The 13842-nt window shown below is 35.4% G+C and overlaps 3 protein-coding genes across 3 annotated transcripts; all 3 read left to right on the top strand.

Annotated features, from left to right (window-relative positions):
- Nucleotides 1-2703: 2703 nt before the first annotated feature.
- On the top strand, nucleotides 2704-5490 carry SAPINGB_P002383 (uncharacterized protein; the record flags this gene model as incomplete). The annotated part of the gene is made up of 1 exon (XM_031997102.1): nucleotides 2704-5490. One exon carries the CDS (start codon nucleotides 2704-2706, stop codon nucleotides 5488-5490), a length of 2787 nt encoding a protein of 928 aa, XP_031852993.1.
- Nucleotides 5491-6391: 901 nt separating this feature from the next.
- Nucleotides 6392-9091, top strand: SAPINGB_P002382 (uncharacterized protein; the record flags this gene model as incomplete). The annotated part of the gene is made up of 1 exon (XM_031997101.1): nucleotides 6392-9091. One exon carries the CDS (start codon nucleotides 6392-6394, stop codon nucleotides 9089-9091), a length of 2700 nt encoding a protein of 899 aa, XP_031852992.1.
- Nucleotides 9092-10056: 965 nt separating this feature from the next.
- On the top strand, nucleotides 10057-12783 carry SAPINGB_P002381 (uncharacterized protein; the record flags this gene model as incomplete). The annotated part of the gene is made up of 1 exon (XM_031997100.1): nucleotides 10057-12783. The coding sequence occupies one exon, from the start codon at nucleotides 10057-10059 to the stop codon at nucleotides 12781-12783; it is 2727 nt and encodes a 908-aa protein (XP_031852991.1).
- Nucleotides 12784-13842: the final 1059 nt, after the last annotated feature.

Below are 13842 nucleotides of genomic sequence, written 5' to 3'. Positions count from 1 at the left end.
ATAATTGGTAGAGTTTGAGCCCAATTGCTGCCAAAAATAACTGGAATATTACCAAATCCAAATGTATTTTTTTTCGGTTCTGTAGTGTTTTATCAACAGCTAAAAAATTTTTTTTGTGTTGCATTGTTTCTTCATTCCAAATAATTAAATCAACCTTTTTAAATATTCCTTTAAAGCAGGAGTCAAAAGAGTATATGAGACTTTTGTAGAATCTAATGGAAGTTTAAAATTATAATGAGCTGTAGTACCATTAGGTAGTTAGTTATAAGGCCGATATTCCAGTGGAGGCACAACATAAGACTATTTTGCCTTGTGTTTTATAATGATATGCAATTGTACTATAAATGAAAGTTTTTCAGCACCTGAATCACCTTGTAGGAAATAAAATTTCTTGTTTTGTTGATTGTATGAAATTTTATCGTCAATGTAGGAAATTAAATCATTGAAACCATTTAATTGATTAGAATTCGTTTTTGTCAAATTTAAATTGACCTATTTTTCTAATGTTTCTTTGTCATTTTATTTGGCAAATTCTATATATGGATTGTCATTGATATAAGAATTATTACAACTATATTGAATAGGTGGTAGTCCATTTAGTTCAAAGTTAAGCTCATGCTTTTTAAGTAATTGATTGATATAAAATAAAGCAAGATCAAACGTTGCATCTGGTTTATTTTCATTTTGAGGAAAATTCTTATGAATTTTTGGAAGTAAGCCATCTGAAAATTCAATGGTAATTCATTCAAAGTACAATTAATAAAAAAAATTCTGAGGACTGTTCCTGAAGCTTGTTGTGATGTCTCTTTTAGAAATTTATCTCATTCATGTTCAGAATTTAATAAACCTAAGGCGATTGCATTTTCATTAAAGGGTTTATAAAATACATTATTTACAGTAAGTAAATCATGATAGGAAGTAGGACTTTTAACATTTTTTTAACAATACTCTCAATGTATATCGTTCCTTATTTTTTGGTGCAGGCGGTCCAATTTTTCCTAAAGTAAAAGAATTTCCTTTTCTTGTATCCCAATACATGTTTCCATTGCTATCTTTATTTAATTTATAATACATTGGAAATTCCGAATAATACCTTGTGTCCAGCTTGTTTTGAAAGATTCAATGTCATTGGAATGCCATGTAACTAAGTACCTTTTTGATTTGGTAAATGTTAATCTAATTTCATTATTGTACGATATTTGTAGTAAAGTTTATATTCTTAAATTCTAATGATTGCCTCTAATGCATTATAATATCTAGATTTAATAGAGCTGTTAATTTCATCAATAACATGATTTGATATTATTGGATTAATAATTTCAAGTGTAACAACAGCTTTGTCAATGGTTGAATGGTAATAGTATTGAGAAATTTATCATTAATGTAACGTGAACTTCCTGTGACAATTTTTTTGAGGGATATTCTTATCAAGTTTTATTTCTTAAAAGCTCTTATCTGGTTGTATTTTTGAATTGATACATGGACAATAATTGGTTAAATATTTTATTTATTTTTTGTGAATATATTCAGAGATTTAACTGTTATCTTATTTTTAATGGTTCATTTTGAGGATCTTAAAATGGTTGTCTGCGGCTTTTGTTGCAGGGTTCAATTTTGGGCTGATGAATTCCCGTGACATTTGTAATAATGAAGAATTATATTAGGAATATAGAAAATTGGCAATCCCAACCGCCCTTCGCACTGGGAACCCCTTTCACCTTTTCACAAACGATCTTTATGGCATAATCTCACAAATCGTCCAGACTACAAAACTTGACACCCAAGATAGATTTTATTAAACGCCGAGTTGCCGCTGGGATTTCCTCCACGTTTAATAACTCTACTTTGGCCAAGTTTTGGCAGACCAAAAACCAACTCCAAAACCACACTAGCAACCACTCACCTTCACAGCTGGCACAATAAATTAGGTAAAATAAAAAATATTTATTTTTTGTAAAATATTTTGTATTACAGTAGAAATAGGGCAGAAATTAATAGATTATGTAATTTCAAAAAAAAAAAAAAAAAAAATAGAATTGGCAAGGTGGTGGTTGTTGAGAACAAGCAGTTTTATTTTTAACTAACTATAAACACGCTGATGTAATCAGTATTAAATGGAAATGGGTGACCAACACAGTAGTAATAACCAAACATTAAAATAACTCGGGACTCGAGATACCTTCACCATTGTAGTCTAAGGTTGTAATATATTATAACTAAGTTAACTAATAATAATAAAATTTCAAATTTAGTTCTTATATTTGAAAAAAAAACTCATTTTAGCCTTAGGTATAAAAATTAATTGGATTTGGATTCTAAAAACCTTTTGATCTATTATATATCTGGTTTTTTACAACATCAATAACTCTTCAATGTAACTTTTGTTCAAAGCATATTCAGTTCAATTCATGATCATGATCATAATCTATTCAATCATTCAGATCTCTTCAATTATTTAAATCTCTTCAACTATTTTGACCCCTTCAACTCTTCAGATCTATTCAGATCTTTTTAATCATCTTAATCTCAATTCAACTTAATCTTATCAATCTACTTTATTTTTTTCCTAACTTGGGAAGCCTCCTCGACTTTTTTCATGTGGCTAATCCTCCTTTAATGTCTCCAAAAAGTCCATCCCTTTTCTTTTTTAAACACCTTATCCAAACTATGAAAACTCTTTTCTAACTATAAATCTGACTTTAAATGGCTCAACGCATTAACAACTTCACCGTCAATATCTCGTTATTGGTATTATGGGCCTTTGCAGCTCCCTTTGCAACACTCATCATTATCTACTTTTCTACTCAAATTCAAACTTACTTTAAAAACCATTACTTTGTTTCTTCTGAACTAAGAGATGCAAACTGTGATGCAGTCTTAAAAGCTGGAAGGTATCTCGATGACCCATCATACCGACCTATGTTATGGCAGCCCGATGGATGTGCGATGCACTCTTATACCGGACCCTCTGCGTTGCACGATTTCACTGAATGCTTTGATCCCGGAGACGAGATTATAGTGGCCGGTGACTCCACGGCACGCCAAATTTATTATGGAGTTGTGGGTTCCTTACAACCTGGACAAAACTTTTACACCAACTTACAGACCAATGCTACAAACAACATCAATGGGGTTTTGCTAAGATTTTTTTGGTCATCCTTTTTAGACGACGCACCACCAATCATCTTTAAAGATATTGCAAAGAAAGGTGACAAGTCTGAATTTGGGGGATTTCGAAATGGCTTGAAAAAAAACCCCAACCGCAAATCTAAAAGACATGTGGTCTTCACTGGGGGACTGTGGCACGCATGGCACAGAACTGAAAAGAATGCATTTAACTATTATAATAGTACCATGTCTCAGATGTTTCACATTTTCAAAACAGCGCCTAGTGGTGTTTTTGATAATGTATATTTTGCACCTGTCATGATTCCGAGCTATTTCCAACTCCCTGAACACAAGAAGACTCCAAAAGTGTTGGCACAAATGTTAAACTTTACCGACTCTTACTTTAACTTTCATCGTGGAGAAAATACTCATGGTGATACTGGGGGGATTGTTTATAAAGACTCTGGAGAGGTGGCAATGTATTACATTCCATTTCCCCATGAAATTGGAGGTGAAAACCACTACGGACTTTACGACCAGTCTGGCATCCACTTCAATGATATTGGGCGGTACCTGGAACCCGATATTTTACTGAACCACATGTGCAACCAAATCCTGGCAGATAAAAAGGTGCCAAGCTTTACAGGTACCTGTTGTGTTAAGTACCCCGGAATGTCGCGGATTGCACAAGTTATGCTTCTTGTCATAACTGTTATAGCGACAATGGCTTTGGCTCTGGCACTGATAGTTGTAATTTTCCGGAAAAGTGTCAAGTCGATGGCCATTCTGCCTGCCATTGTTTTGGCAAATGTTTGGGCTGCGGTATATGTTTATTTGGCTGAAAGCACACATGCATTAAATAAAATCGCGCTGCACTTTGAGCCCACAAAGTTTGCCGTTTTGATTCAGCTGAGTATGGTGGTGGCCATATTTTGGCCATATTTTGGAGATTATGGATACAAGTCATTAGGAGTGTCTAAAAGACTGATTCCAGAGGGTGTTTTGAGTCGACCATTTGTCAATGAGTTTAAAGGATTATGTGTTGTGTTTTTGCTCATTGTGGAAGTGACAGGCTATAACCGTGTTTATGAGACATTTACTGGCGAGCTATTATCCCGATTGTTTTTTTCATGCTATACCATGGCTGAGGTTTATACATTTACGATTGATGTTATTGAAAGGCGGTCTTTCAAGTTGTATTTTTACAAGGTGGCCCATATTTTCTTGTTACCAGGGTTGATTGGTTTGGCTTTGGACTACAAAACTTTACAAAAGCAATCTAATGAGCATTCTTTGTTTAAGTTACTTATGGATTTGTCTCCCATTACGGCCAAGTTGTTTTTCTGGTTTACATTTGTGGTAATTGCAGGAGAGTTGACTAAGGTTTTGCGCAACAGGTGTTCTCAGTCATTGTGTGTTCAAGTGGGAGTAGGAGGAGTATTTACTTTTTGTGCAATAGTCTCTTTTATTGTCCAATTAAAGTTTGCACCAGCAGGTTCCTCGGATGAAACTAAAACAACTCCAGCTGGGATCATGATTGATCTAGGAGACACGGTGTACAATAAGCAGCATCCGATTCTAGGAGACTTTTGGCCTGTGTTTGGGTCCTTTTTAGCTGCGTGGTGGGGGATTACTGTAGTTGGTACTAGTACTACTACTAGTACTACTGCAATACAAGTACCTCCAAAACAGGCACTTATTAGCATTGCAGCAATAACAACAGCCACAATTAATGTGCTGCATCGGATGCTCAAATATGAACTTCCTCCACTGCTGATTGCTCCTATAAACCGATCGTATATGGATTTGAGTGCTACAGGGTATGCCGGGGAAATTGCTCAGCGAGGGAGTGGGTACGGAGAATTTGTACATGGGGGGTTGTGTGTTGTTGCAGTTCTATTTTGGGTATTGTTTCGGTTAACTTTGCTGGAGATTACCAGCGATAAGAAAACCAAAAGAGAGTCCAGATTCCGGTACATGAAAGGGTTTATTTTGGTTGGGAGAAGTGGGTATGAGATGGTTGTATTGCGGACTCATGTGTTGCTTTCAGTGGGCGGAACAACGCTATTGCACGTGTTGCCAATGGGGACTGGGGCAGTTAATGTGAAGTATGTTGAGCGGACATTTGGGAAGATTTCAAAAGATGCTGAATATAAGTTTTATGAGTTCCCTGGGGTTTTGATGGAGAAGTTTCTTGAGAGTGTAAATTTGTTTGTTGTTGGATGTGTGTTTTGGGTGGTTGCAGAGACTGTAGCAGCAGGTTGGAGGGTTTTAGAGGAGAAGGAGGAGGAAGAAGAAGAGGAGGAGGAAGAAGAAAAGGAGGAGGAAGAAGAAAAGGAGGAGGAAGAAGAAAAGGAGGAGGAAGAAGAAGAGGTTTATTAAAATGGAATTTATAAAAAGTATATATACTTATATATATATATATATATATATATGAATTGATAGATAGAAATATATATATAGAACCGTTGACATATTTCAATATTCAATTAAGTTTAAGGGTTTTTTCGTATACGTAATGGACATCTTTAAAATATATATATGAGAAGGGTCTTAAAGATATACATAGGCAGTTAGCTACGTAATTCATATAATTTTATTTATTTATTTATTTATTTAATGCGGATCCCCATAACTAGTAGAGACGTAAGCTTCGGGTTTAAGCTTTTTTTTTTTTTTTATTTTTATTTCAATGCCCATGAAAAAAAAGAGAAACAAAACTTCAAATCTTCCCCAGATTATTATCATTATTTTATAAAAAATTCAAAAATTTAAAAATTTTAAAAATTTAAAAAAAAAAAAAAAAAAAAAAAAAAAATCCTGTAAAGTTAACTAAAATTTTATTTTTTTTAAAGAATTCTTTTTATTAGTTTTATTATTATTATTATTATTATTAATTATGTAGAGTTAATAAGCCACATCACCACCATCTTGACAGGTTGGCTAATAATTTTTTATTTTTAATTTTTTTTTTTTCATAATTATATATAATTATGATTTAATATTTAATTTGATATTTGATATATTTGACAATCAGTAATAGTAATAGTAATAGTAATAGTAATAGTAATAGTAATAGTAATGTTAATAATATTAGTGATATTAGTACACCTAAAAGTCTTTTGTTTATTTTTTTTTTATTATTCATTCATTTTTTTCTTTCTCCCTTTCTTCTTCTTCTTCTTCTTCTTATTCTTATTCTTCTGTATTACTTTAATTTTAACCTTTAAAATATCCTTAAATTCTTAATTCAATCATATCATATTCTCTGCTATTTCTCACAATGAAATGGCAACTACCTCGATACTCATCAACAACTAATAACAAATTGACCTCTCCTTTCACAAAATACTCACCCTTTTTGCTCCCCTTAATAGTCCTTTCAGCCGCCATTTCATGGAACCTCTACTCAAATGCTTCCTATTCACTTTCCTCAAAAGAACCTCCCAACTGCAGCGCTCTCCTCAAACGAGGCCGCTATTTAGACGACACCTCACCTGACCCACTAATATGGCAACCCGACGGTTGTGCTATGCGTTCCTATGACCAAGACCCAAGAGACCTGCTTAAACATTGTCTTTCTCCAACAGACCAATTTGTATTTATGGGTGACTCAACTGCCCGTGGTTTGTATTGGGGAGTCAGTAACGTAATAGAACGAGGCCATTTCCGTGGACTCAAATCCCACTCCGACGTCCATACTACAATCAAAAACATGTCTTTATCCTTCTACTGGAACCCACTGTTAGAAAAAGACCTCATGAACCCTATTGTCGCAATGGCAAAGGGAACCCCGCTTGAAGAATGGCGCAAAAATAGAGAAAAAACAAGAGGGAATGGTAAAAGATACTTGGTTGTTACTGGAGGACTATGGATGGGTCTTGTTGAAGAAACCCCAAATAGAACAGATATTGTACCACGCTATGCTCGCAGTTTGGATTATCTGTTTTCACAATTAGATAATCGTACCGTGGGGTCCTTTGATAAGATCTACTTTGCCCCTCTGCTTCTTCCTGCTTCTCCGTACCAACGTCCCGTGCGAAGAGACCAATTGTCTCCTGATTTTGGCCGTGATCTTCTGACCTACGGCGACCAGTTTTTCGGGTACGAGCGCAGTTCAACTACTGGGAGTGGTGCCCAAGGTGGAGTGCACAGGTTTAGCAACGGGTCCAAGGAAGTTTCTGCCTACTACTTACCTGTGATCAATGAACTCTTTGGAGAACATCATTATGCAAACCGAGAAGTAGCAGGAATGCACTTTATGTATAATGGTATTATTACTCAAGGGAACATTCTGCTTAATCATATTTGCAACGAAAAGGTGGCTGCGGCGTATACCAAACAGGATAAACCGGCTCCTCAGATGTCATGTTGCGTGCACAAAGACCCGCGCTTTAATGAGAAACTCGTGTGTCTATTGATTGCCGTTGTTTCGCTAGGTTTACTTGTTGCTGCTTTGTTTTATCGGCTTGTTAAAGTTCCTATTGCCAACGCTGCTGCCGTTTCTCTGGCGGCTCTTATTGCTGGTGCCTACAGTTTACTTGTTAACAATTCGACACCCATAGCACTCATCAAACCTCATTTTTCCCCAACTGATATGTGTCTACTGCTCCAACTCTGGGCTGCAATTACTTGGTTCTCCCTCAAACCTTTACCTTTGGACCAAGCCGTTTTGAGTGAAAAAACAGCGTTATCAGGAGTCTCACAGAAACATTTGAATCAAGGGTTGTGGGCACACCAACTTAAAGGTGTTTTTATGTCGTTGCTGCTGATTATCAACGTCACGGGTTATGATAAACACTTGTATCGTATTGAGGGCGAGTTACTTGCGCGTGTTTTACTTTCTTTATGGTCTTGTGTTGATTTAGTTGATTTTTCGCGCTCTTTGCGAGTATCCCGGACTCCTCGACCGGTTCTTCTTCGGTTGATGCGGGTTTCTTTTCTGCCATTAATTTTATTTGTTTCTGGGTCTTGGACTAACCCCTCAGCATCATTAGAAGACCGACCAAGTTTTTATCTAAGCGCAAACAACTTTTGGTGTATCCCCTTACGTGTAATATTCTGGTATGTATTTACGCTTTTAGGCCAGCCGTTGGCCGAACGGGTTGTGGCTAAGGGTTTTGGCTGGGCACCGGTTACAAATAAAACATCCCACTTGAAAAGTCTGGTGTTGGGTGGGTTTGGTTGCATGGGCTATGCATTATGCAGTAGGTGGTGGTGGTGGTGGTTGACGGGATTCTCCTTCTTGGCATACGACTTTTGGCTGCTTCTGGCTGCACTTGTATGGGAGGATTTTTTTTCTGCAACCATCCATTCACAGCAACAACAACAACAACAACAACAACAAAAACAGGTCTTACGGGTGTCCATAGGTATCATGGCTCTTGTTGGGATCAACTCGCTTTTTATATCTTTTGGATCCTATTACCCGCTTTCTTTTGGTATGGACGATCCTTCTCGTCAGTGTGATTTTTCACAAAATATGGTGGATGCTGCTGTTTCTGCTCGTGGACGTATGTATACTCGATTGGTTCATTTTTTTATTTGCATTCCTTTGTTTGTTTGTTTAATGTCTTACAGTTCCCACTTTTATTCTCCTTTTTGGGTATCTGCGGGAACTTATTCTTATGAGATTCTTGTATTACGGTTACACATTATTCTAGCAAAGGGCGGATCACTCTTAGTTCATGTTTTCCCTACTGGCTGGATTTCATCACGCTTTGTTTTACGAGCCTTACAGATCTTGCCTTCGGTTTTCCCCAAAGGTTTTAACTATGATTACGGGATGACACTGGGCGTAGGGAAAGGCCTGGGGTATGGATTTGAGTATATTGTAGGAATGAGGGAAGTATGGGTGGCTGTTAGGAGAGTAGCAAGCTTAATGCTGGTAGTGTGGGTGGCTGCTACTATTGCCAAAGTGTATTACAGTGGGTGGTCTCTTGAGGATGATGAAGAAGATGAATTTGAAGACAATGGGGTTTAAAAAAAAAAAAAAAAAAAAAAAGGGAGTAATTTTTTCATATTAAAGTAAGGTTCAATAAATATATATATATATATTGAATACGAAAAGTCAATTGAGTTTAATTTTTTAAAGTTTGGATCAAGGTTTTTAGTTAATATGGTATTTCAGGGTGAAATACTTTTAGTTGAAAAGAACCTCCCCCAAACTTATTACTAAATGAAGATATAAATATAAAAGATTATAATCTTTTTTCTGTTGTTACTGCCTCAACATTATTATTTTATGTCCAATAAAAAGCACCAAATTTATTTATGAAATTGATTGATCTTTTTTAGAATCAAAGTAAAAATAAATGGATAATAAATAAATAAAAAAATAAAACAAAAGGTTGCCTTATAAGGTTAAATAATTTTTTATTTATTTATTTATTTATTTATTTTTACAGTTTTTTGATATCTTCACCTGGTTATCTCTAATCAGAAATTGCTTATAAATTACTTTATTAATAATATTATTATAAGGTAAAATATGTTTAAATTTTTATTAAAACAGTGTACATATATATAAAATACCTCCTTACATAGTTTGCTGCTGTAAGCTTTTGAATTTAAAAAGTAAAATAAACTTTGGTATTTAAATTTTCTTTTTTTTTTTTATATTTATATTATTATAATAATTAGTTAAATTAATCAAATCCATTAATTTATAAGTTATTTTTTTTTTTTTTTTTCTTTTTAAAATAGATTTTCTAAAATCCCTTTGCTCACTTTTCTTTTCTTTTTTTTTTCAAGTCTTTCTAGTCTTAAAAAAAAAAAAAAAAAGTACCCTAACCTTTTCTTTCTACCCCTCTTCCTCTTATGTTTTTTTTTTTTTTTTTTTTTTTCTCTAATACCTTTCAAAAATAAAAAATAAATAGAAATATATCCTCCCCAGATTTCATAAAAAAAAACATTTTTATTTTTTTCCATATCAAAAATAAATAAATAATGTTTTCCACAGGAACCCAGCAAAAACATTCTTTCCATCCGCTATTGTTCCTGTGGGCCCTCGTGGCTCCGCTAGCAACCTTCATCATTCTCTACTTTTCTACAGAGCTTCAAGCTCATCTCGAACGCACATACTTTGTATCTCAGCCTCTTAGACAATCAAACTGTGATGCAGTCTTAAAGGCTGGTAGGTATCTTGATGACCCGTCATTCCGACCCAAAATCTGGCAACCTGATGGATGTGCAATGCACCCTTATACCGGACCCTCTGCGTTACACGACTTTACTGAATGCTTTGATCCTGGCGATGAAATTATAGTGGCTGGTGATTCCACAGCACGTCAAGTGTTCTACGGGCTCGTGAGCTCGTTACAGCCAGCACAACACTACAACATTAGCAAAAGAGAAGACCTCACAGTGATTGTCAATGGTGTATCGTTACGATACTTTTGGTCTTCATATCTTGACGACATGCCGCAAATATTTAGTGACATTTCTAAAAACGGAGCAAAGTCTAAGTACAAGCAAGTCGCAAATAGCTTAAAGCCAACTGAAAGTTTGACTAGAAGCAAAACACATGTATTTTTTACAGGAGGTCTTTGGCATGCCTGGTACAAAACTAAAGATGACGGTCTCAGAAATTATTATAAGAGCATGTCACAGCTCTTTGACATTTTTAAAACTGCTCCAAATGGAGTATTTGACAAGGTGTACTTTGCACCTGTCATGATGCCCAACTATCCTCAAATGACCAGTGACCGCTGGACTTTTGATGTTTTATCAGAAATGATGAACTTTACAGACACTTATTTCAATTTCCACCGTACCAAATCTGGCCATGGAGGCCCAGGTGGTGTTGTTTACAAAGAATCAGGTCAAGTAGCCATGTACTACATTCCCTTTACTCATGAAATTGGCGGCGAACACCACTATGGACTTTACGACCAATCCGGTATCCACTTTAATGATATTGGACGATACTTGGAACCCGCTATTTTACTGAACCATATGTGCAACCAGGTCCTAGCAGACAAAAAGGTTGCCAACTTTGCTGGCACTTGTTGCATTGAGTACCCAGCCATGTCACGTGTCGCACAAATAGGTCTGCTGGCCATAATCACTGTAGCTCTGGCAGCTGTGATTGCGGCTTCAGGGAAAAAGGCTGTGATTCCGCTGGTCACTGTTTTGGCAAGTGTATGGGCTGCTGGGTACGTGTACATGGCTGAGCGCACGCATGCTCTTAGTAAGATTGCATTACACTTTGAGCCTGCAAAGGGTGCCATTTTAGTTCAACTTGGTGTACTACTTGCCATGTTTTGGCCAGTTCTTGGTGGCTATGGATTCAAATCTGGAGAAAACTTGGTTGTGTTTAAACAGTCATTCCCCGTTGGGGTTTTGACCAAACAATTGCTCAATGAATTTAAGGGGCTTTGTGTGGCTATACTACTAACTGTCCAAGTTACTGGATATGATCGTGTTTACGATACGTATACAGGAGAAGTACTCGCCCGTGTGTTTTTCTCGTCCTATGCCATGGCCGAGGTTTACTCTTTGACTCTTGATGTTGTTGAACGCGGGTCTGTCAGATTATACTTACGAAGGCTGGTCCATATATTTCTCCTTCCAGGGTTAATTGCTCTTGCCCTTCATCACAAGGATTCTCAAGAAGGAATGGTAGAAAAAACTCAATCAGCCTTTCAAGCTCTCACAAATCTCTCACCAATAGCTGCAAAGTTATTTTTCTGGTTTTCATTTGTTGTTGTTGTTGTCAATCTGGCAAAGCTACTACAAGTCAAATTTTCTCAGCCGTTAAGCGTCCAAGCAGGATTTTTGATTATTGCTGGGGCTGCCACTTTTATTGCCAGATGGGCTACTGTTGAAAAATATGGTCCTACTCAGGTGACCAAAACCCCAGCTGGAACTATGATTAACATTGGTGATGCTGTTTATAATAAGCAGCACCCTATTTTGGGAGACTTTTGGCCCGTTTTTGCAGCCTTTTTCGCGGCCTGGTTTGGAAGCATCAGCATATCCAATTCTTCTGAGACCTACTCTGAAGTAGTCCCTTCTAAGAAGGCACTTGTAAGTGTTGCTGCTGCAGCTGCTATCGTGACCAATGCCCTTCACCGTGGGCTCCGGTTTGAGCTGCCTCCACTACTAATTGCTTCAAACAACCGGTCATACATGGATATTAGCGCAGACCGTTACGCTGAGGCCATTCTGCGACGTGGACATGGGTACTCAACAAGTGTGCATGGGATTGTTTGCATGGTGTTTGTTTTATTTTGGGTTTTCTGTCGGTTGGCCTTATTGCATGTCACACGGGGAGATAAACAAGAAGAAGAAGGAGGAGGAAAGGAAGTGGAAGAAACAAAGGTTAGTCAATGGCGGAAACTTAACTATAGATATCTGGGTGGGTTTGTTTGGCTGGCTGGGTGTTCATACGAGGTGCTAGTTCTACGGGCTCATGTGCTATTAGCTGCTGGCGGGACCACATTGCTGTATGTGCTACCTACAAGCACTGGTGCCACATTTTCACGGTTAGTTGAGCGGACACTTGGGCTTATTGCCAAGGATGCTCCGTTTAAATATTTTGTTTTCAATGGGGTTTTATTTGCCAAAGTTTTAGAATGGGTGAATCTGTGTGTTGTTGTATGGGTTTGTTTGGTAGTTGCGGTCACAGTGGGTGCTGGATGGCAGTATATGGAAGAGGAAGATGAAAAATGAAAAATGAAAAATGAAAAATGAAAAATGAAAAATGAGAGAAGGATATATATATATATATATATATATATAATGTTGTATTGATATTGTATCAATATGGTAACTAAGCGATAACTAGGTGATAACTAGGCTAGTTTGTGAAAAAAAAAAATTTTTGTTTTAAGATGTCTGGAAAGATTCAAGGCAGATAAAAGAGAATTATTTTGATTATTTTTGGTTAGTTTGAATTGATGTTTGTATGTGTGTGGAGGGGGGATACGTAGACAAGTTTAATAAAGAAAGGATTAAAAAAAAAAAGTTTAAAAGATGGAGAAACAAGTTTAATAATAATAATGATAATAATAATAATAAAAAAAACATAAAGATGAATGAAAAGACAATAGAACAATGGATAGAATTAAATATTTAATATTCAAGATAATATAACGTATATAGTAAAGTGAATAAATGTTTAGAAGAAAAGTTGGGATAGATGTTGGATCTATTAACATATTTCCATATTAAGTAATGTACTTAAAAAAAATGCCTTAAACTTTTATTTGAAGTTTTCTTTTTTTTTTTTTTTTTTTAAATAAAGTAAAATTTTAAAGTAAAATTTAAAATATTTATAATTATAAATATAAGAAAAAAAATTAAACTTTAGTTTAAAAAAAAAAAAAAAAAAAAAGGGGGGATATATATATATTTATTTATTTATTTATTTATTGTTAAGATTTTACTACATTAAAAATATTGATTGATATTAGTCGAGTCACCTAGAATATATTTTTATTAATAATTTTCCTCAAGTTGAATACTAAAATAAATAAATATCATTATAATGATTAACTATTCAAAAAACAATTATTATTGGTTTTTTTTTTATCAAATACTTTTTTTTTGATGTCTTATTTTTTTTTTATTAAATATATTTAATTTATATTTATATAAATATTTTTTTATGGGCCATTTCTCATCAACATCACCATTAACGCTTTGCTGGCATTTTTTTTTTTTTTTTTGATCTCTGTTTATATAAACTTAGCAACATCACAATCTATATTATTATTCCGTATATAACAT

This window comes from Magnusiomyces paraingens (assembly GCF_902498895.1).
Source record: "Magnusiomyces paraingens strain CBS 517.90 genome assembly, contig: contig2, whole genome shotgun sequence".
In the NCBI taxonomy this organism is placed as follows: Eukaryota; Fungi; Ascomycota; class Dipodascomycetes; order Dipodascales; family Dipodascaceae; genus Magnusiomyces; species Magnusiomyces paraingens.
The sequence above is the reverse complement of the archived record's forward strand: the minus strand, read 5'-3'. Positions and strand labels throughout refer to the sequence as shown.